Source organism: Gorilla gorilla, chromosome 17, assembly GCF_029281585.2.
Source record: "Gorilla gorilla gorilla isolate KB3781 chromosome 17, NHGRI_mGorGor1-v2.1_pri, whole genome shotgun sequence".
In the NCBI taxonomy this organism is placed as follows: domain Eukaryota; kingdom Metazoa; phylum Chordata; class Mammalia; order Primates; family Hominidae; genus Gorilla; species Gorilla gorilla.
Window position 1 is genome coordinate 62,476,495 of NC_073241.2, and position 22,570 is coordinate 62,499,064.

General features: G+C 34.3%; 1 protein-coding gene across 2 annotated transcripts in view; it reads right to left on the reverse strand.

The window, feature by feature from the left end:
* The window catches only part of CCDC178 (coiled-coil domain containing 178), a 495,421-nt gene that overhangs the window by 307,131 nt on the left and 165,720 nt on the right, over window positions 1-22,570 (reverse strand). For both annotated transcript variants that reach the window (XM_019013747.4, XM_055368060.1), the window contains exon 15: window positions 3,032-3,215. In XM_019013747.4, the coding sequence (XP_018869292.3) occupies window positions 3,032-3,215 (184 nt within the window). The remainder of the gene's footprint in view (window positions 1-3,031; window positions 3,216-22,570) is intronic.

Sequence of the window (22,570 nt, forward strand, 5' to 3'; positions counted from 1 at the left end):
AATGAAACTAGACCCTCTATACAAAAATCAGCTCCAAATGGGTCAAAAACCTAACTGTAAGACCCCAAACTACAAAACTACTAGGAGAAAACATAGGATAAATGCTTCAGAACATTGGCCCAAGAAAAGATATTATTCCTAAGACCTCAAAAGCACAGGCAACAAAAACAAAAATAAACAAATTACATTATATTTAACTAAAAACCTTCTGCACAGCAAAGGGAACAGTCAACAGAGTGAAAATACCACCTAAAGAACAAGAGAAAATATTTATAATATTTTCATGCAACAGGGGATTAATATCCAGAATACACAAGGAACTCAAACATCTCAACAGCAAAAAAACAAAAAAAATCTGATTTAAAAATGGGCAAATGATCTGAACAGATATTTTTCAAAAAAAAAATCATACAAATTGCTAACAAATACAAGAAAAAAAGTTCAACATTACTAATTACCAGATAAATGCAAATCAAAACCACAACTGTATCATCAAACTCCAGTTAGGATGGATAGTATAAAAATATGAAAAAATAACAAATGCTGGTGATATGTGGAAAAAAGAGAATTCATATACTGTTGGTGGGAATTAAAATTAGTACAGACACTATGGACAGCAGGACAGAGGTTCCTCAAAAAACTGCAAATAGGAGTACTGTATCATCCTGCAATCCCACTATTGTTTATTTATCCAAAGGAAATTCATATATTGAAGAGACATCTGTATCCCCATGTTTTTTTTTTTTTGGCACTATTCACAATAGCCAAGATGTGGAATCAAATTAGGTGTCCAACAACAGATAAATGGATAACAGAAAGTGGTATATATACACAATGGAATACTATTGAGCCATAAGAAAGAATGAAATCCTATCATTTGCAGAAACGTGGATGGAACTGGAGGACATTATGTTAAGTGAAGTCACTCAGGAATAGAAAGTTAAATACTACATAATCTCATTCATGTGTGAAAACTAACCAAAATTGATCTCACAAAAGTAAAAAGTAGAACAGAGAATACTGAAAAGTGGGGTGGGTTGGAAGAAGTAGGAGACAGAGATTTTTTAAAGGATGCTAAATGATGGCTAGATAGAAGGAATAAGTTCTCGTGTTCCATACCACTGTACGATCACTATGGTTAAGAATAATATACATTTTCAAATAGCTAGAAAGATGATATTGAATATTTTCATCACAAAGAAATGATAAATGTTTGAGATGATGGATATGTTAATTACCCTAATCTGATCACTATATTATACATGTATGGCAATATCACTATGTACCCAATAAATATCTACAATTATTATATGTCAATTTAAAAAATAAAATTAAAAATAACAGAAAAGGGGGCACTCTATTTTGGGCTGGCAAAGCAATTACAGTGGAGTTAAATCAAACTTGCATTGAATCTGTAAGTTCTATTTTATGGTATCAAAAAAATTTAGAAAAATAAATAATCCAGTGCAACATCTCTTTCATAAGTGAGTACCTCAGATAAATGAAGCAATATGTTCGAAGAATTAAATGTAGTTTGTGACAGCCACGGGGAAAATATGTGAAAGATGACAAAGGTTTCGAGTCAATTAGAAAAATTGAAATACACAGTTAAGTGGCCAAGTAAGTGGATGATGATATCTTCATTGATATCCTCAAAGAAAAAAAAATTAACTGACCAATATACAGAAATATATTGATATTATTTTAAAAAGTATAAACATCTACAATATTATTGTATATGCTAAACCATATAATCGTATGCCTTGTATTTTAATTTATTCTATGCATGTTTACTTTGCTTACTCACTTATCTCATAGAATATATGATTAACCCATTCAACACCCATTAGGAGAGACATAGGTCATTTGAACAGCTGGATTCAATGTGGGAAAAACATCCCAATCTTTCAGTACAGAAACATTTACACATCCGAAATTCAGATATCACAAAGGAAAGTATTCATTGACGATAATGCTAGCAACAGATGTTGGAAATGGTGTACAGACTGTATATTTTCTAGGTATTTTTTTTTTGCTCATAAGTCTTTAAGAAAATAGCAAAGACAGGAGACACGTATGTGTGTAAGATGGATGAAAGCAGCCTGTTGAAGTGGTCCTGCAGGTGCAGTAAAGTGGGGTGGACTTTGCAAGTCTGATATGGTTTGCCTTTGTGTCCATACCCAAATCACACTTTGAATTGTAATAATCCCCACATGTCAAGGGTGGGACCAGGTGGAGATAATTGAATCACGAGGCATTTCCCCCATGCTATTCTCATGATAGTGAGTAAGTTCTCATGTGATTTGATGGTTTTATAAGGGGCTTCCCCATTTGCTTGGCTCTCTTTCCTGCCATTCTGTGAAGAGGTGCCTTCTGTCATAACTGTAAGTTTACTGAGGCCTCCCCAGCCATGCAGAACTGAGTCAATTAAACCTCTTTTCTTTATAAATTACTAAGTCTCAGGTATTTCTTCATAGCAGCGTGAGAATGGACTAATACAAAGCCTCTACCACAAATGGCAGAGAGCTGCTAGCCAATACATCTCTCACTTAGGAGTGGGTTTGAAGCATGTGAGCAATTATTTCTGCAGATATGTAGTCTACAAATTTCCAGGTACTCTAGAATTCAACAACTCATATGCCTACTAGAGGTACTTTCTATTCTCACATTACATAAGGTAGACGAACACCTCTCAGAATCCCTTCTTCCTACTATAGGCAGACATTATTATGTGTTAGATATATAGGATAAAGATGAACTGAGCACCACACTCCTGGTGCTCCAAGTAGTTTATGGTTGATAATAGCAAAAAGTAGAAACAATTGTGGATTAGCTACATTGAGCCCTCATCCTCTTCTATTCAAGCTGAGCCTTTGGAGAGAGGTGGTTTTCTTCTCATTTATAAGAAGTGAGTTTTTGAAAAGACTGTTAACCCTTAAATTAAAATCTAATTATCAAGATGAAATCGATACAATTCAGGTAAATTACTCTTTTTTTCATCATGAGTAAGAGGAACACAAAGATACACAACCTTGAACTTTCTTCTCACTTCTGCTATTTTATCTTCCATTTCATCTGTCTTGTGTTTGGTTAGGTGGAAAAGAGTACCAATGCGATAAGCCTCCTTATAGATGTTCTTGAGATGTTTATCATTCTTTAACTTCATTATTGTCAAATATTTTATTTCAGATTCGTATTTTGATTTTTTCCGTATGCTGTAAAAGTAAAGCAAAAATTAATATTATTGAGTATATAGTGAGACAAATATATTTAATAATAGTAAAAAAGAATAAGATCATATTTTATGTTGTCAAAAATACAAAATTGCTGGATAATTAGCTACAACTTGAAGACAGAACATGTGTCCTAGGACTCCATTTATTCTGCTGCTTCTGATGGTTACCCCTAATTGTCAGGCTGTTTCCAATTTCAGAAGCATAAGAGCATCAATAAGAAAGGCTTGGGGAATCCGGGTGCTTGGCTTTTTGAACATTCAAAATCCCTTCTATACTCCTTTCCATTTCAATTTGTGACTTCCATAAAGGTGTTTTTACTAGAGAATATGTTCAATGGAAAAGCCTAAACAAAAACCAAAGCATATACAAGAGCAAAGTTTCTCAACTTCGATATTATTAACATTTGTGGTGGCACAATTCTTTTTGTAGGTGGGATGTCCTGTGCATTGTAAGTAAGATATTTTGCAGCATCTCCCACTAGATGCCAGCAGCACTGTCTCAGTTGTAGCAGCCAAAAATGTCTCCAGCCACTGCCAAAAATCCCCTAAAGGTACAAAATTATCCCTGTTGAGAACCACTTGAATAAAGCAATGGTTCTCAACACTAACTCCACATTATAATAACCTGCAAAGCATTTAATAAAACTTTGTGCTTCTAAAAATGGATTAGTAGGCTTATAATAATATACAATCAATCTGGGGTAAAGCTCCAGCGTCACTATTTTTAAGCATCCCATTTGATTCTAACATGCAACCAGAAAGCAAACTATAGATATTAACTGGAGCGGTATCTAAACCTTGTATACACATAAAAATCACAGGGAGAGCTTTGAAAGTCACAGATTCCCAGGCTTCACTCTCAGAATGTGGTTCATTAGATGCAGGATGGGTCTGAGAATAGCTCCCAGGTTGACGACACTTGGTTGCAGAGCACACTCCATTCAAGTAGCACTGCTCAAGAGGTTGGGGTGAATACACATGATTAGCTTTCACTTAAGAGAACACAGAGAAGATTGAATTAGTGTGGCCAAATCAGCTGATGATGAGCTGCATTGATCCTTCATTTTCACCTATTCCAAAATAGGATGAAAGAATGATGTAGAAATAAGAATAAACATACATTCAAGGCAAGCAGGAGACATAGCTAGGCTCACAAACAAGGTAGAATAGAAATGGGGTCAAAAATCAAAGCATAAGTAGAGGAGAAGAAGCATAAAACTAGCTGAAGGTGTTGCACCAGATGAGCGACCAGTGCAAGGTTCACTGACTCATGACAGGGCTTTGCATGAGCTGTGCTCGATGTGAAAGGATCATTCACTGACTGGGGCTAAAGACACATAGAGAGCAAGGAGCAAAGGCATTGAGGAGAACAGATCCTGAGACCAATAACTCAACAATGCTGCCTATTGAATCAGTAATTGCAATAATGTTATCCCCAATATCATCTTTGTATGATCACTGGGAATCAGAAAAGATGACCATAAATGGAAGAATTTAAAGATTGGTTAATTGGGACCAAGTAGGGTGAGGTAGAAGCAATGACATAATTTCAATTGGAAAGAGATAAACAAGAAGATATGTGTGTAGGAGAGAAAGAGAGGGGTGTATGTGTATATATGTAAGTGTGTTACGTGTGTGTGTGTGTGAGAGAGAGAGAGAGAGACAGAGACAGAGAGACAGAGACAGAAAGAGAAAAGAGACCTGCTTATTTAGAATGGGAGGCCTCAAAAAGGAGAGCAAAACATATTAAGAAATACCTTGTTTCCAAAGACCCAGCAATCAGAGTGTGAACCCAAAGCACTTTAGGTGATACTGATTTTATGAAACATTCTGACAAAGAACTTAAAATAAGTATATATAAAATGCTCAAAGATCTAAGTAAAGAAATCACTGATTTTGTAAAAGGAAAAGAAATTTTGACACACAGCAGAAATTAGACAAAAATAGATAGATGGGGAAGACAACAAATTTTAAGGAATAATGAAAAGAAATATGGACAGAATTAATTAAAATAGTTTTGAAGTAGAACCAAAAAACCCCAAACTGGGAAGAGTCAAAGAGAGTTTTGGATTAATAGGAAGGAATGAAGTACTAAGGTATTTACTCAAATAGCACAAAAAATATGGGGTGTGTGTGCAAGCACACACAATATATATGTGTGGCATGTTTGTGTCTATACATAGTGTGTGTATACTTTTGAGTCTATGGGTACTTATGTTTGTGTACACATGCATATTTGTGCTTGTGTATACTTCTTGTGTTTACTGTGTACATATGTGTATATGTGTGTTAATCTTTGTGTATGTATGTGTATATATGTTGTGCATGTTTATACATGTATTTGTTTTGTGGAAAACACAGTCCATGCATTAAATGGAGTGGGATGAATGTGTGGTGTGTGTTTGAGTATGTGTTAAGTGACATTCCATTTGATTTGCAGAAGGAACAATAATAAGGTATGTTGTGTAAAGACTAGAGAAATTTTCTATACTCCCTATGAAGATTAGTTTAAAAATGCGAGAAATTTCTAGACTTGAGAAAAAAATAGGACCACAGACCAGATAACAAAATTAGTTGTGAGTACTGAACATTATAAAAATAAAAAATCTATAGCTAAAGATATTGTGATAAAACAGCAGAATATTAAAGATACTTATTAAGGACATACAAAGTGATGTAATAAATGCCCAAAGAAAATTATTATCTTCAAATCTAAGCAAAAATAAATGTGAAGCTATAGTTCCATACATTGCCAAATTATTATTCAAGATTGATGAGCTAAACTGACATAGCTTAAGAAAATTTACCAGAAAGCCTTTATTTTTTTTATTTTTATTTTTTATACTTTAACTTCTAGGGTACATGTGCACAATGTGCAGGTTTGTTACATATGTATACATGTGCCATGTTGGTGTGCTGCACTCATTAATTCATCATTTACATTAGGTATAGCTCCTAATGCTATCCCTCCCCGCTCCCTCACCCAACAGGCCCCAGTGTATGATGTTCCCCTTCCTGTGTCGAGTGTTCTCATTGTTCAATTCCCACCTATGAGTGAGAACATGTGGTGTTTGGTTTTTTGTCCTTGTGATAGTTTGCTGAGAATGATGGTTTCCAGCTTCATCCATGTCCCTACAAAGGACATAAACTCATCCTTTTTTATGGCTGCATAGTATTCCATGGTGTATATGTGCCACATTTTCTTAATCCAGTCCATCATTGCTGGACATTTGGGTTGGTTCCAAGTCTTTGCTATTTTGAATAGTGCCGCAATAAACATATGTCTGCATGTGTCTTTAAAGCAGCATGATTTATAATCCTTCAGCTATATACCCAGTAATGGGATGGCTGGGTCAAATGGTATTTGTAGTTCTAGATCCTTGAGGAATCGCCACACTGTCTTCCACAATGGTTGAACTAGTTTACAGTCCCACCAGCAGTGTAAAAGTGTTCCTATTTCTCCACATCCTCCCCAGCACCTGTTGTTTCCTGACTTTTTAATGATTGCCATTCTAACTGGTGTGAGATGGTATCACATTGTGGTTTTGATTTGCATTTCTCTGATGGCCAGTGATGATGAGCATTTTTTCATGTGTCTGTTGGCTACATAAATGTCTTCTTTTGAGAAGTGTCTGTTTATATCCTTCGCCCACTTGTTGATGGGGTTGTTTTTTTCTTGTAAATTTGTTTGAGTTCTTTGTAGATTCTGGATATTAGCCCTTTGTCAGATGAGTAGATTGCAAAAATTTTCTCCCATTCTGTGGGTTGCCTGTTCACTCTGATGGTAGTTTCTCTTGCTGTGCAGAAGCTCTTTAGTTTAATTAGATCTCAGTTGTCTATTTTGGCTTTTGTTGCCATTGCTTTTGGTGTTTTAGACATGAAGTCCTTGCCCATGCCTATGTCCTGAATGGTAATGCCCAAGTTTTCTTCTAGGGTTTGTATGGTTTTAGGTCTAACATTTAAGTCTTTGATCCATCTTTAATTAATTTTTGTATAAGGTGTAAGGAAGGGATCCAGTTTCAGCTTTCTACCTATGGCTAGCTAGTTTTCCCAGCACCATTTACTAAATAGGGAATCCTTTCCCCATTGCTTGTTTTTGTCAGGTTTGTCAAAGATCAGATGGTTGTAGATGTGTGCTATTATTTCTGAGGGCTCTGTTCTGTTCCATTCGGCTCTATCTCTGTTTTGGTACCAGTACCATGCTGTTTTGGTTACTGTAGCCTTGTAGCATAGTTTGAAGTGAGGTAGTATGATGCCTTCAGCTTTGTTCTTTTGGCTTAGGATTGACTTGGCGATGCGGGCTCTTTTTTGGTTCCATATGAACTTTAAAGTAGTTTTTTCCAATTCTGTGAAGAAAGTCCTTGGTAGCTTGATGGGGATGGCATTGAATCTATAAATTACCTTGGGCGGTATGGCCATTTTCATGACATTGATTCTTCCTATCCATGAGCATGGAATGTTCTTCCATTTGTTTGTGTCCTCTTTTATTTCATTGAGCAGTGGTTTGTAGTTCTCCTTGAAGAGGTCCTTCACATCCCCTGTAAGTTGGATTCCTAGGTATTTTATTCTCTTTGAAGCAATTGTGAAAGGAGTTCCCTCATGATTTGGCTCTCTCTTTATTAAAATAACTATTAAAGAATCATTTTAGCCACTGGAAAGTGAACAAAAAGGATGAACAAGAAGATATAAAAACAAAAATGAATGAGAAATGTCAGCAAATATATGTATTGATTGTGAAAAATTATTATTTAAAAGTGAAACTAAGGCACCAGATAACTATTTTAAAAATAGGACAAGTGTAAAGATGTTCAATAATAATTTATTTTTTGCAAAAATATGTGTAATGCTCAGGAGGATAGTAGAAAAACTAAATAATTCCAGATTAATTTAAAATGTCTATAATTATCTAAACATGTTTTAAAACTAGTGTCACTAATTAGGTTTATCATAATACTATGTTTAAAAAATAAGCTTCACTGCTGCCTAAAATATAAAGACTGGGGACTAAACCACTCAAAAATTTGAAAATAAACATTAGTGCAGCAACAGTAACATCACAAAATATAATTTAATGAGAAAATCAGGAATAAGAAACAAGGTAAAAGTAGATGATAAAAGAAAACAATTCAACAAGAAATGAAATATTTATTTACTTCAATGTCTCTGACTATGTATTTTCAAAATATGTAATAAAATTGCAGAATTATAAGAAGCAATTCACAAATCAACTATCAGACTCCTATCGGAACATCATAGGACAGGAAATAGGATAGATAGGCAGCAGGTGTATATAGCAAAACTATACCCGAAAAATTTCAGTACCAAAACCCAACAAGGATCATCAAATTGAAAAGTCTTACTTAGTACTAAACTGAAAAAATTACACACACACACATAGCTACAAACAAAATTGTGAAATTTCAGAACTCTTAAATAAAATTCTAAAGCTCCCAGAGAGAAAAGACAAATTATTTACAAAGGAATTATATGCAAAATATCATCAGATGTCCTACCAAGCAAAACTGAATAAGAAAACAATAAAAAAAACCCTTCAAATTAAGGAGAAAAATTGACATTGGATCCAGAATATGACACTGAGAAAAGCCTGGTTGAGTGGATTCAATAGAGAATTAACTGTGAGTTCACAGAAATAGACGTGTTTATTTTTTAAAGTTTTGCTACAAAAAAAATAGAAAGAGATGAGTTACAGGACTAAGGTTTATTTTGTGTTTTCATACTTTATAAAATGAGCAATATTATGCAAAGCTCATGGGCTGCTAAAGATGAATAATGATTCATGGGAAAAAGGATATACTCGTATTGTGTACCAGTAAGCTGGTAAGAGATTGAGATAATTCTCATTCATTATATCTATACTCCCTATGAAGAGGATGATTAGTTTAAAATGAGGATAACATGGGTATTAGGAGTCAAGAGAGGGAGAAGATATAAAATAGTCATCAGAAAAGTGGAATTGTCTAGAAATTTCTTGGTCGTGCTGAATATCACTCAAGATTTATGGTCACAGAATTTAAGTTGTACTCAGAAGTAAATTTATTGTGCTGCTAATGAAGCTTAAACATGAGGGCCTCTAATTGGCCCCAGTCCCTTACAAAGTCCTTCGAGTGTCTCCCTAGCAGTGTTTTCACATGGTCATATGTTTTTATAAAGTTTGTAGAAACAAGATATTTTAATCAAAATTGATGAAGATCATTCTCTCTTTCTAATGTAAGGTCTCCTCTGTCAAGTGGTATTCAAGTGACTGTGGGCATTTTGTATTCATAATATTGTTTTATTTTATCTACTGGCCCCATATACTATAACCTCTAGGGCCCACCAAACCAGGGTCCACCCTGTGAGGCTACTTAGCATACTTGTGTTTTATTTTAGCCACATTCAGCTGCTAGGAAAAGTTCAATGAAGAAAGCTGCTGGTTTAGTTAGGGATAGGGCTTTTCAAGTCATAAAAACACAGTCTTGAATGTTATTTAAATATGTGCTTATTTTGATCCAATGTAACTAGCTTCTGTAAGAAGGGAAAGAAGGACAATAAGGTGGGATGTAAAAATGTAGTAAGAATGATAGTTTGGTCATCATAGTGTCAAATATTTGTTAGAGTGAGGGTGCTAGTAGAGTAAGTTAGAAAAAGAGGTGTTGGTTATCTGAGAGCGGATACTTAAAATTGACACCAGGAAATAACTCAATTCTTCGAAATGACAAAAACAGAGTAAAACTATAAGAGAAGGTGGTTGGTGTAGGATGGAAGAAAAGATTGTTGAAAATGAGAAAGCTAATGGATCGAAAATCTAAGTTCTTGCATGGACTGTATCACCCAAATTCATATTTCAATGCCTCTGCAGAGGTAGAAAGTAGGAATAGAAAATATAATTTATTTTTAGTATTCAACTCTTGGAAAAAAAAAGTCTAAAATGGGCTAACTAACATGTGGGTGAGTAGTTAATTTTAGATGATGTATATATCATTTTAATGCATTATTTGTATACTTTTATCTTTTAATGTCTGAAAAAATTAAAAACCAAAAGTAAAATCATTTAAAACATTGATGCAAAAGTTTGTTGTGCAATGCTGGAAAAAGAAGAATTTGACACTTCTGTGAAGCAACTCAAATTAATAGACTGGTAAGGCATAGCTAAATGGGTATGAAAAACACAGCACCCTGTGGATTCATTCTAGGTATTCCAGGCTATTTAACAACTTCAGTAATATTCGAATTGCTATCTCTACAAATAAATCACCACACTGTTACTTCTTAAAAAACAAACTTCATAAAATATGCCAATATATCTCTATATTGTTCAATAGCTTTTTTGCTCATTTCCCTCAATTACCAACCCCATCTTTGGCTCACTGCAGTTACAATGGCATTGTCTTGCTTAAGATACAGTTGAACACTAGAAATAGATATTTAGAATGTTTTACAGAGCTTGAATGTAAGAAAATGACTATATAGAAATTCATACCACACAGTTAATTTCAAGCAAACTAAATCTAAGTTAATCAATTTCAAATCATTTTAAACAAGCTCATTTTCCTTGACTTAGGTTTTTGAACCCTGCCTATCATGTGAATAAGCAATCAAGTAAAATTGTTTGCTCAAGTCAAATGTCCCAAATGTAAAGGGTCTATTTCTAATGGATGCTCATTGGTTTGAAAGACAAAATTATCAAATTATAAACTGCTTCTGTAAGGTAAACAATCATATCATCATCGTTGTCACAAAAAGGTCTAGTAAGTATTTGTATGTATAGGATAACTGAACAACGTCTGTTAACAAATATGGCATCTGTGTTTTAACGTTGGCATTCTGAAGGTAAACTATATATGAACAGTATATCATATATTGCAGTAATTATGTAATTTATTTAAACAGTGTAAAAGTCTGGAAATGACATCAAATGTTGAGATAGTTTTCTAATGGAATCTTAGTGTACATAACAGTTCCAATATGAGGATGTTTCATGGGGATATTCACTAGACTTATGAAATCAGTGATTTGCTTTTTAACCATTAAATTATGTTTGGACTTAAGGAAAAAGAGAAACTGGGACTAAGGGGAAGGTGATTCAGATAAATGGTAGAGTTAAAAAAGATAACAAATAAAGGAGAGAGTAAGAAGAACAGAGCTTCCTGAGATAAACAATGGATATAGTCAAATGTAGAGATGGAGAATTAAGTTAAACCATAAGCTTTTGACTTTTTTTGAAGTAGGTTTTGTGTCCAAAATCTTCTGTAACATGTCAGAAATAAGAATCAAGACTTACCTAACGGAAGAGAAGAGGCTGTGTTGCTAAGTGGAAAGAACATAAATGTTGGAGTTAAGTAGACCTGTATTCAAATCCTGATGGCTCCTTATGTAATTGGGGAGGATGGTTTCATACTCAATTTCCTTATCTGTAAGATTAATTTAATAATACCTATCATCAAAGTTGTAATCAAGATTAAATAAATTGAGGGTAATATATACACACTGCTTACCTGCACTGAATAACACAAATGATTCAATAAACAGTTTTTATTAATTAAAATAGCATATAAAGACTGCATGACTCTTTATAGTGTTCTCTGCTTTAGTGAGATGACGCACAATGAGAGGGAAAAAATATAAGAAAAATAATCATTAGTCCTGCTTTGGAACAGAAAGAGACACAAGTGGATGTGACATCAGAATACATAGCACAGAGAATAGGAGGACAGAGATACTGAAGCAAAGGAAGAACCAAGAATAAACTTTTATATTTAGCTATCATTCATTCACTATGTCATTTATTCAACATCTATTGAGAAACACACACACACACACACACACACACACACACACACACACACACACACACACAGATACATATAATGAAGGCAATTAAGCAGCTCAGGCCAGACAGGAAGCAACAAATAAGCAAACCGGCAGTAACTGTACATAGTGTGGGAAGTGCTAAAAGGGAAGTATGGAACCAAGGAAAGTTAGTTAAATGGATACTTATTGAGCATTGATTATATGTCAACAGCTGTGCTAGGTGACTGAGATATGAAGATAAATGGAAACAAGTTTATACTCTCATGAAGGAAACAGGAAACAAAAAACAGATTCCAGTGCAATAACAAGGACAATAATGGAAGAGGCACTTTACACTGTTTTGGTTTGTAGACAAGGGAAGATAAGTTACCAATAGGACAAGCTTCTGGGAATAGTTAATGTCTGAGCTATTATACAAAGGGTGAATTAATCAGATTTAAAAACATGCTGAAGAAGAAGATGAAGAGAAGGAAGAGGAGGAGCAGGTGGAAGGAGAAGGAGGAAAAAGTAAATTCCTATCAGAAGAATATTGGAGACCAAACTGAAGCTGAAAACAATATGAGTTCAGATGCATAAGCATTTTAATAGGCTGGAACATAAGGATTGCTAGGGTTTGGAGATAGTTTGTTTGTCACTGTTAAAACCCATGTTGACATCTGATCCCCAATGTGACAGTGTTACGGGGTGGGGTCTAGCAGGAAGAGTTTCAATCATGGCAGCAAATCCCTCATGAATGGCTTTGTGCTGTTCTCGCTATAGTGAGCTCTTGCTTTGGTGAGATCGGATTAGATTTTATGGGAATTAATTAGTTCCCATGAGAGTGGGTTGTTATAAAACCAGGATGCCTCTCAAGTTTTGTGTCTTTGTACCTGTTCACTTCCCCTTTGACCTTCTCCAGCATGTTCTGATGCAGCACGAAAGCCCTAGCCAGGATGGGGTCATGCCCTTGAACTTCCAAGCCTGCAGAACCATGAACTCAATAAACCTCTTTTCTTTATAAATTACCCAGCTTCAGGTATTCTGTTATAGTAACACAAAACAGACTAAGATCATGGAAGGAATAATAAGAGATGAGTTTGAAGTTGGGCAGGTGACAGTTTACAGTGTCCAATCTATCAGTCTGGAAGCATGACTTTATCCAACAGCTGGTAGGGAGCCTATGAAATGTTTTTAAGCTGCTGAAAGAAAATAGTGTTCCCATCATGAGACAATAAGGGCCTGGTTTATTTTATTGGTAATTGAAATAGAGAAAAAAGAAAAGTACCCATTGGAGAGATATCTAAAGAAGTTGGTAAGATGCTGGAGTGAGCCAGGAGAGAGGGATATAGAACAATGCCCAAAACAGGTAACTTGGTGGATAACAGTGCAGGATTTAAGTTAGGGGAGAGAGTAGATACTCCACATGATACTGTTGGTAGAGCTAGAGAATGTCGAGTGAGATTAAAGAGTCAAAAAATGTACAGTACATGTTAAAATAAGGGGACCAGGCAAAATTTCTGGGACAGGAGATGGAGCAAGGGTATAAATGGGCTGAGACTAGTACCCTAAACTAATCAAGGACAGCAGAGATATATCAGCTGCTCTAGGATTCCTGAAAAGAACAGCTTCACAGAATTAAAGGAAGAACTGGAAGAATCAAGAGAATGGCATCCTGAATCTCAAAAAGGGATAGCATCAAAGAGGGCATAGACACAAATGCTTGGGTAACATGTAGAAAGAAAGAGAGAAAAAAAAAACCCAGCCTACCACAGGACTGAAAAATGGCCTCATGTATTCAGGAAGAAAGGTCTATTTTGCACTTAAGTAAGATAAATTTTGGTAGCATGGGATTTAAGAAGCTGGACTGCTTTATGTCAAAAAATGATTAATAGTGAAGGAAATATTTCTAATAATCTAGCAAATATTGCTAACTATGTGTAATTTTTAATAAGAGTAAAAGGGAACTATTGAGTGATTTGCTAAAAGTACAAATAGGATGAAAGCAAACCTTTTATTTTATATTGGAGGAGGATTAATGATGTCTATAGACTAAAAAGATAAGGAAGGAAAAAAGATAGTGAATAAAGATTTCAAAAATGGAAGTGATACGAGTAAAACTATGTCTTGAACAGGGCAGAAGAGGTTGAGACCAACAGCACAGATGGACACCTTGGTCTTGAACAAAAAGTATTATTTATCCCTTGGTATCTAAAGAGGAAGGATGCAGATGCTGTCCCTATAGAATACATTTGTTTGACAAAAAGCATGCCATGCCTTTAATTTCTCCTTCCAACTTGAGTAAACTACGGTTTAAATAAATTAAAGTTTTATTTCTGAGTTTATGTTGTGTGGGATTTATGCTGCTGTTTGAAGCTGAAAATCTATGTTCTAAAAATTATAGATCATCTGCCATTATCTTTTTGAATACTGCTTTCCCCATTCTTTCCTTTATTTCTCATTCTATTTTCCACAACTTGAATATTTCTTTCAGATTTTCTCTCTTTTTCTCTCTGTGCTGTATTCTGGGTTCTATTTTTAGGTACACTAATGAATTTCCCCCAGCTCTTTCTACTATTCAATTAATAGAATCTTCAGTAGAAATGAATCCAGTTTTAATTTTTACAAGTTTTGGTGGATTCTTTTTCAACTGCCTGCACTTTTTGGATAGTGTTCTATTAGTTTGTTTTGTTCCCATTAACTATTTAAAACTTAGATGGAATAAATCTTATAATTGTACAATCTGAGTTCTATTTAATTCTTTATTTGAAATTTTTGCTGATAAATTAAGAACCTTATCATTGTTTCTGATAACTCCAATTCATGTTGGAATTTTCCTTATGTGCTTTATAATTTTGTAAGTTCATTTTTAAAAGCCTTACTTTTTGTGTGAGAATCTTGTATGGCCTCAGTCTAGGGTTTATTCCTCCAGTGACTATTTGAGCTGAGCAGGATAACTTTTCTATGATAATTTCTTGGTTAGGGCCTTCTAAAAACACTTCAATGGTGTAAATTAAAACATCAAACCATTGTGAAAAGAGGCCAGACTGGGAATGTTCTCACTTGCTTTTCTTTCACCCAGGTCCCAGAAGTAGACAGATGCTTTCTTCCTTTGGCCTTTGCTCATGGGTAGATTATTTTCTATTCACTTAAGTGCCCTTACTTTATCCAACTCCTCCACTTGCACAGATCCATAGCCCATGACCTATCATTTGAAGCCACTAAAATTTAATTCCCTTGTTTACCAAGTTCAACAAGGCTATTCTTCCACCCATATTTTCAGGGAAGCCAAATATCAGTTGGGAATTCAGCCTGCAGTTGTTCAATTACTTTCAATGCATTGACCCCTGAGAATTTCCTTTACTTGCCTGTAAGCCCAGCTCTTCATTTAAAAGATGTGAGCTCTGTGTATGCCCCATTTATAAGTGTTCTGTAGCAAAAAACTTTTCATGTTCTCCATTGTCCATATTGCACAAAATGTAAATTCTCATTACTTCTCTGCCTACACGCTCTTTTTAGACATCTCAAACTGTCCCATTGTTTAATTTTATGACTCCAAATTTGTCTTTGGGATCCTCCTCATCACTGGGCTGTAAACCAATGTACCTAATTGTTACCTCTCATTACCATTTCAAGAGCTCATAAGAATCTGAAATTTAATATGGCCTAAGGAGACATATCTTCCCTCCTCAAATCCTCTTCATACCCTCTATAAGCTCCTGTTATTTCAGCAAATAGCCAACCAGTTTTTCCTTCACGTCTTATATCCCACCTACCAAAAGGTCGCGTTAGCATCCCTTCCAAAACATATCTGAATGTCCTACCATTTATACTGCAAAAGCCTTTATCTATATGTCTTAATTATTATAATTTTTTTGAATTACCAAAAAAAGCCTTCCATCTTAAATGCACCAAAGTCCATCCATCACTAAGCAGCCCAAGTGATCTCTCTAAAACATAAGATTATGAAAATGCCTTAATCATAAGCCTCTATCATTAGCACACTTACAGGCTTTTAGTATATGAGCCCTGTCTGCCTTACCAACATTTGTCTCTGTGAATTACCCCTCTCATACAATTTTCTAACAACACCGGCCTCCATTCTCTCTTCAGAGCACAAAGAATTTTTATCTGTCTCAAAGCTTCCTCTTATACTTGGAATTCTCTTCCTCAGACCTGCTTGACTGACATGTCTTCATTCAGGTCTCAATTCCAATGTTAGTTTCTCAAAGAGGTGACACCGAATATCCTTGCTAAAGCAGAGTCCTCAACCCTGCCCTGGCCTGTCATTCTCTACCACATTATTCAGTTTTATTGTCCTCACAAGAGTACCAATGACTACAATTTTAATTATATATCCATTAGTCAACATGTTTATTATTATTTTCCTATACAACAATGTAAATTTAAACATTGTCATGAGCACCTCAAACGGTGTCAGACACAAAGCAGGTGCTCAGGACACACAAACACACTCACACACCTGCTTTTTAAGTCTGTTTTCTTTAAATATAAATATATTTAGTCCTAAGTATAAACTTACAATATTAGTTTATTAATCATAGTTATAATGTTATTAAATTGCTGTTTGAAAATATTTTAAATGAAGTACAAATAAAGATATATGGAGCTATTTCTCAGATAAAGTGCTAAAAGATAAAAATTATTAATCTCTATATTATTTTATGTATTTTATACAATGTAACAAGTTACACATAGTATACTACAAATGAATATTTTCTACTGAATATATTGTATAGCACATAACATACATCAACAATGTTTCAGAAACTAGGTTAGTCCTTGAGGATCCAAAAATGGGGGAAATGATGACATAGGCCCTAGGTGCAAGCAGTTACAAGGTGGTGGGTTTGTAACTGTAAAAAAAAGGCTGTGCATTTTATCTTTCTAATTTTATATGTAAAAACATCACAAGGCCATATTACCTCAAAGAGAAAAAAATTAACAAATGTAATATCTTCACAGAAAGCAGGGTAAAGGAAACCGCAGAATTAAGTTTTTTTGCTTGTTTGGTTTTTAATCCCAGGTAATCATAGTCACTAATAGCTAAATGAGCTGCAGTGCAGAAGCTCCTGCTAGCTCCTTTCTTGCATTTCTTACTGTACTTATTAGGCTACTGTATCAGTCCGTTTTCACACTGCTATAAAGAACTACCTGAGACTGGGTAATATATGAAGAAATCAGGCTTAATGGACTCACAGTTCTTCAGGCTTAACAGGAAGCATGACTAGGAGGCCTCTGGAAACTTACAATCATAGCGGAAGGCAAAGGGGAGGCAAGCACATATTAGCATGGCTGAACAGGAGAGAGAGAGAGTGAAGGCGGAAATGCCACACGTTTTCAAAGAATCAGTTCTCCTGAGAATTCACTCACTATCATGAGAACAGCAAGGGGAAGTCTGCCCCCATGATTCAATCACCACCCCCACCAGTCCCTCTCCCAACATGTGGGAATTCAAGACGAGATTTGGGTGGGGACTTAGAGCCAAACCATATCAGCTACTGAAAAACATAACTTCCATATAATTATGTATTTTCTTGGGGGCTCATTGAAGGCAGGAAGTTTTCCACATATGTATTGTAACTTTAGAACCTACCATAATGTCTGCATACAATATGAATTCAATAAATGATTAATAAGTGATTGAACACATTTTAGTTGGACTGAATTAACAATTTATGTAATTTAATATTTATTTTAAAAGTAACATTTTATTGAAATAGAACTTTTATACAGAAGAGAGTACAAATCAGAGTATAGATCAATGAATTTTTAATGTGAATACACCAGTACCACCCTCATTCAGAAAAAAAATACATATATATATATATGTATATATTACACACGGCCAGCAGAATCCCAGGAGTGTGCTCTCTCAGTCACTACCACCCCATAGGAACTGCTATCCTGACTCCTATGACCATTTTGCCTGCTTCTGAACAAGATCATATAGTATATACAGCCATTTTGTCTACTTTTACTCAATATTATGTTTCTAAGATTCATTCATGTTGTTGTGTGTAGCTGAAATCTGTTTATTCTCACTGCTGCAGAGTATTCCTTTGTATGACTATGTTATATCTTACCTATTCATTCTACTCGTTCATGATTACTATACATTTGTTTATCCTCTTTTGTGAAGTGACTGTTCAGTTCTGCAGATTTCTGTTTGATTATTTGCTTTTTCTATAATTTTTAATTATTTTTGTTATTTTATATTTATCATTATATTATATATTTGTTATTTTATTATTTACTCATTTTTCTTCACCAATTTTTTTGGTTTATCAATTTATCTTCTCAGATATAGCTATAACAAATATATTTTATCAGTCTGTGGTTTACCTTTTCTCTGTCTTAATGGAATGTTTATTCATCAGTTTTTTTCTCTATGATGGTATTTATTTTCCTGTTTAAGAGAACTTTACCTGACTCATATTTATTGATATTTTTCTATGTTTTCTTAGAATTTTGCATTGTTCAAACTTTCACATTTACAACTATGTTCCAAAAAAATAGACTATTGTTTGTTAGATAGGTAGAGGTAAGACTTTTTTTTTGTTTTTTTTTCATACGGCTATTAGGCCATTTAGTCTTTGCTGCACTACAGTGGCACACTTGTCACAAATCTGGTGAATGTATACGTATAGGTCTGATTTTGGACTTTCTACTCATTTCCACTGGTCTATCTTTTTACCCTAGCACGAGTAACGAGTCATTTTACATATTGAGCTCTATTGTTAATTTTGAAAAATGGTATTATAATTTCTGAAGCCTAGTTCTAAAACATTGTTAAATATTTTCTCCTTCTTTAATTTTCCATATACATTTTAATATCAGGGGTATTTTTTCGGTTTGTTTGTTTGTTTTTTGAGACACAGTCTCGCTCTGTCGCCCAGGCTGGAGTGCAGTGGCATGAGCTTGGCTCACTGCGAGCTCCGCCTCCTGGGTTCATGCCATTCTCCTGCTTCAGCCTCCTAAGTAGCTGGGGCTACAGGCGCCCGCCACCACGCCTGGCTAATTTTTTGTATTTTTAGTAGAGATGGGGTTTCACCGTGTTAGCCAGGATGGTCTCCATCTCCTGACCTCGTGATCTGCCCACCTTGGCCTCCCAAAGTGCTGGGATTACAGGCGTGAGCCACCACGCCCGGCCTGCATGAGTGAGTGTTCCAGTTCATGGCCAAGGTATGCCCCCCTCTATTGATTAACATCTTCTTTAATTTGCTTCAACAATATTATGTGGTCTTCTGGGTAGTATTATCAGACACCTTCTTGCTAGATTCATTTTGTGGATTTGATGTTTCAAAATTATATTGTAAGAGATATCTTTTCAATTTTATTTCTGATTGCTGTTGCTATCTACTTATATTTCTGTTTTCTAGCTATCTCAACCTTGAACAATACGACAGAGTTTAACGGTTATATAATCTTTTTCACATTTAAATATTCCATAGGGCTATTTGTCCCCATAAATAGTCATTTTAAAATTACCTTGATTAGTTATTTTATTAAATTATAAAATAAAATTACATTAGGAGTTTAGTTACAACTGCAATAAGACTTTTAATTTACTTGGTTAGAACTTGACATTTTCTCATAACTGGGTCATATTCAAATTTTTGACATATCCCTCTATTCATTTTTAAGTATATTTTAATCACATTTGGTACTCTTTTCATAGAAACTTCCTACTTTCTATGTATGTCTTCTTAGTTGCATTTTGGGTATAATTTTCTAATGAATGAGGTTTTCTCTTATATTTTCTAAGTAGACATTCATGATTTCATGAAAAACCAAACTATGGGTTAGTAGATAGGGTCTATAAAGGCCATTAACTATATTTATTCATTCTGCCCTATCAGATATTGGGGAAATTTTACATTATACTGATATATGGCCAATTGTTATAATTTTTCCATAAAAGTTCTATCTATAAAAATTCAAATTTTTAAGAAACAGATGACGGAAAAAATGTGAAAATATTTGCCTGATAATTTAAAGTACTTCTGCATTTTACATCTAACATCTATCTCTATGACTATCTTTCCACAATTTCAGACTCACAAATCAAAATGATTTCCAGATACTTACATTTGTATTGTGCCATACACAATCCCAATCAAACATAGCAACATTTACCCTCCAACCTTCCTTTTTTTCATCTACCCATTTTTCACTTAATGTCTGGTACCACCATCAAACTAGTTTTTCAAACCTTAACTCATCCAAATACCACTAAAATGACATATTTAAAAGGAAAGTCTGATCATATGGCTTCTTTAGTGGACATCTACAGTCCTCAACCGAGTCCAAATGCCTTAAAATGACTCATTATCTGGCATGATGGTTCCTTAGACTCAATGTTGTCACCTGATGGCCTGCTACATAAAAACACGTATTGCATGCAAACACACACATACACACCCAGACACAAGCACACAGGTCAGATCATGCACTTTCTCTAAGCTTCAGCCACATCAAAAGTGTAACTCTGTGAACCTACCACCATCTTATCTGTGCCCCAAAATATTAATAACAGCAATTTTAACATTAGATCTACTATTTGTAATTGTTATTATTCGACTGATTTATCGAGCATATTTGAACATTTACTAAATGTCAGTTAAATTTAAGTCAGATTAAACTGCAAAAAATGAGAGGAGGTTAATATTCTGAACCTGAATATAGAAAGTCAGATTTTAAACTCCAGCTGTGGGACTTTAGGAAAGCCACTTTGCACCTTAGAACTTTGAGTTCCTCATTTCTTCCTTGGAAACACACAAGAATTATTTAGAAAAAGTAGAATTCAATAGAGGTTGAACAAATATTCAACCTCCCTAGTAATCAAATAAATGGAGTTCAAAACAATATTAAGAAGGTAGTTTTCATTTATCATATTGAGAGAGATTTGTTACAACTATAACACTCAAGTTAGCACAGGTGTGTGAGAGGACAGGCTCATGTACTGCATAACCTCATGAATGGGATAGTCTTTCCGGAAAGTACTTTTAGAGATGAAGTGGGAGTTTTAAAAGTATTATACTGAATCAAATTCTATGAAACTATTTTAAATTTTAAAAAGCCAAAATGTTGATAAAGATTTCTAAACAAAATAATCCACTGCCATAATATTTACAACAAGTAGTTAAAAATGAGAGCCATCCAAATAACAGCAATTTGTACATAAATCATAGTTCATCCATATAATACACTTTTATACAGCTATTTAAATGGTGTATTTAACAGTTGTTTAATATTGTGAAAAATCTATTATATCATGCTGGGAATAAGATCAAAACTCATAATTAGTTATTTAGTAAGAAGGAAAAAATTCAGTAATATATTAATAGCTATATTTCTATGAATTGAAACAATGTTAGGGTCTCAATCTCCTTTTATACATTCTGTATTTTCCAAATTTCTTACAACAAACATGTTACAGACAGAGTGCTAAATAGAGAAGACGTTACTACTCTTAAGGCACTGGAACTTTTGGTTAAATGGAGCTTTGTTAAATATGGCGTAGGAAACAAAATCATAGTCTAGAGCATATCCAAGGACACAAGTTGAAAAACAGAAACTTTTTCATAAACATAAGATTGCAATGATTAACTCAACTTTATCCTAGGACTCAAAGATTTTCTGCAAATAGTGTTCAGAAGCAAGTGGACTACACATGGTTAAAAAAAAAATAGCCAAGAATACAAGTGAAAAAGGCACTGAAGCATGAGCTAGAATAAGAAGTAGAAGCAAATTACAAAGACTACAGACATTTAAATTATTAGGTGCAGATTATAACTATTCACACTGTTTAAGAGATAAAAGATAAGATTTAAATATCTGTGTCAAACAAAAAAATCATAAAACAACCTAGCAGATTTGGAAGAAAAGCAAATAAAACTTTAGGAAATGAAAGATTACAGTTGCATACATTTGTAATGTAATATATGCTTGCTGCGTACATATAGACTTGCCAGTTTATATGTGCAAATAATTGAAATAGACAAAATTATTTGCATATATACATAAATGTGATAGATATATACAGTTACCAGTTAGAAACAAGAATATAAGAACTATTTTGATATATGAATTGGTAATTATCTCTTTGTCCTGTGTTTTAATCTTCTCTTCTTTAGGAACATGACTTAGATATATGGTAGACCTGACTCTTGCCTGCAAATCTCTTAATCTCTCTTTCACTTTATTTTACTGATTGTTTATTAATTCTCTGTTCAGCACCATGTAATCCGCTGTTAAAAATTATCCATTTAATTTTTAATTCCTAGTAAAAATTGGGGGGAAATTAAACGATTAAATAATTAAGTAACATCTCAAGGTGCTTTCTGGGTAAGCAAGATATACACCATGGAAATCCTTCCCCATAAATAGAGCTGCATTCCCACTGCTTGTGATAGATGTACTTGTGTTCCCAATAATTCACTACATCTATTCTTGAGAGAATTAGACTTGTCATCCCACTGACATCAGACTTGGCCATGTGACTTGCTTTGTTCAAAGGAATGT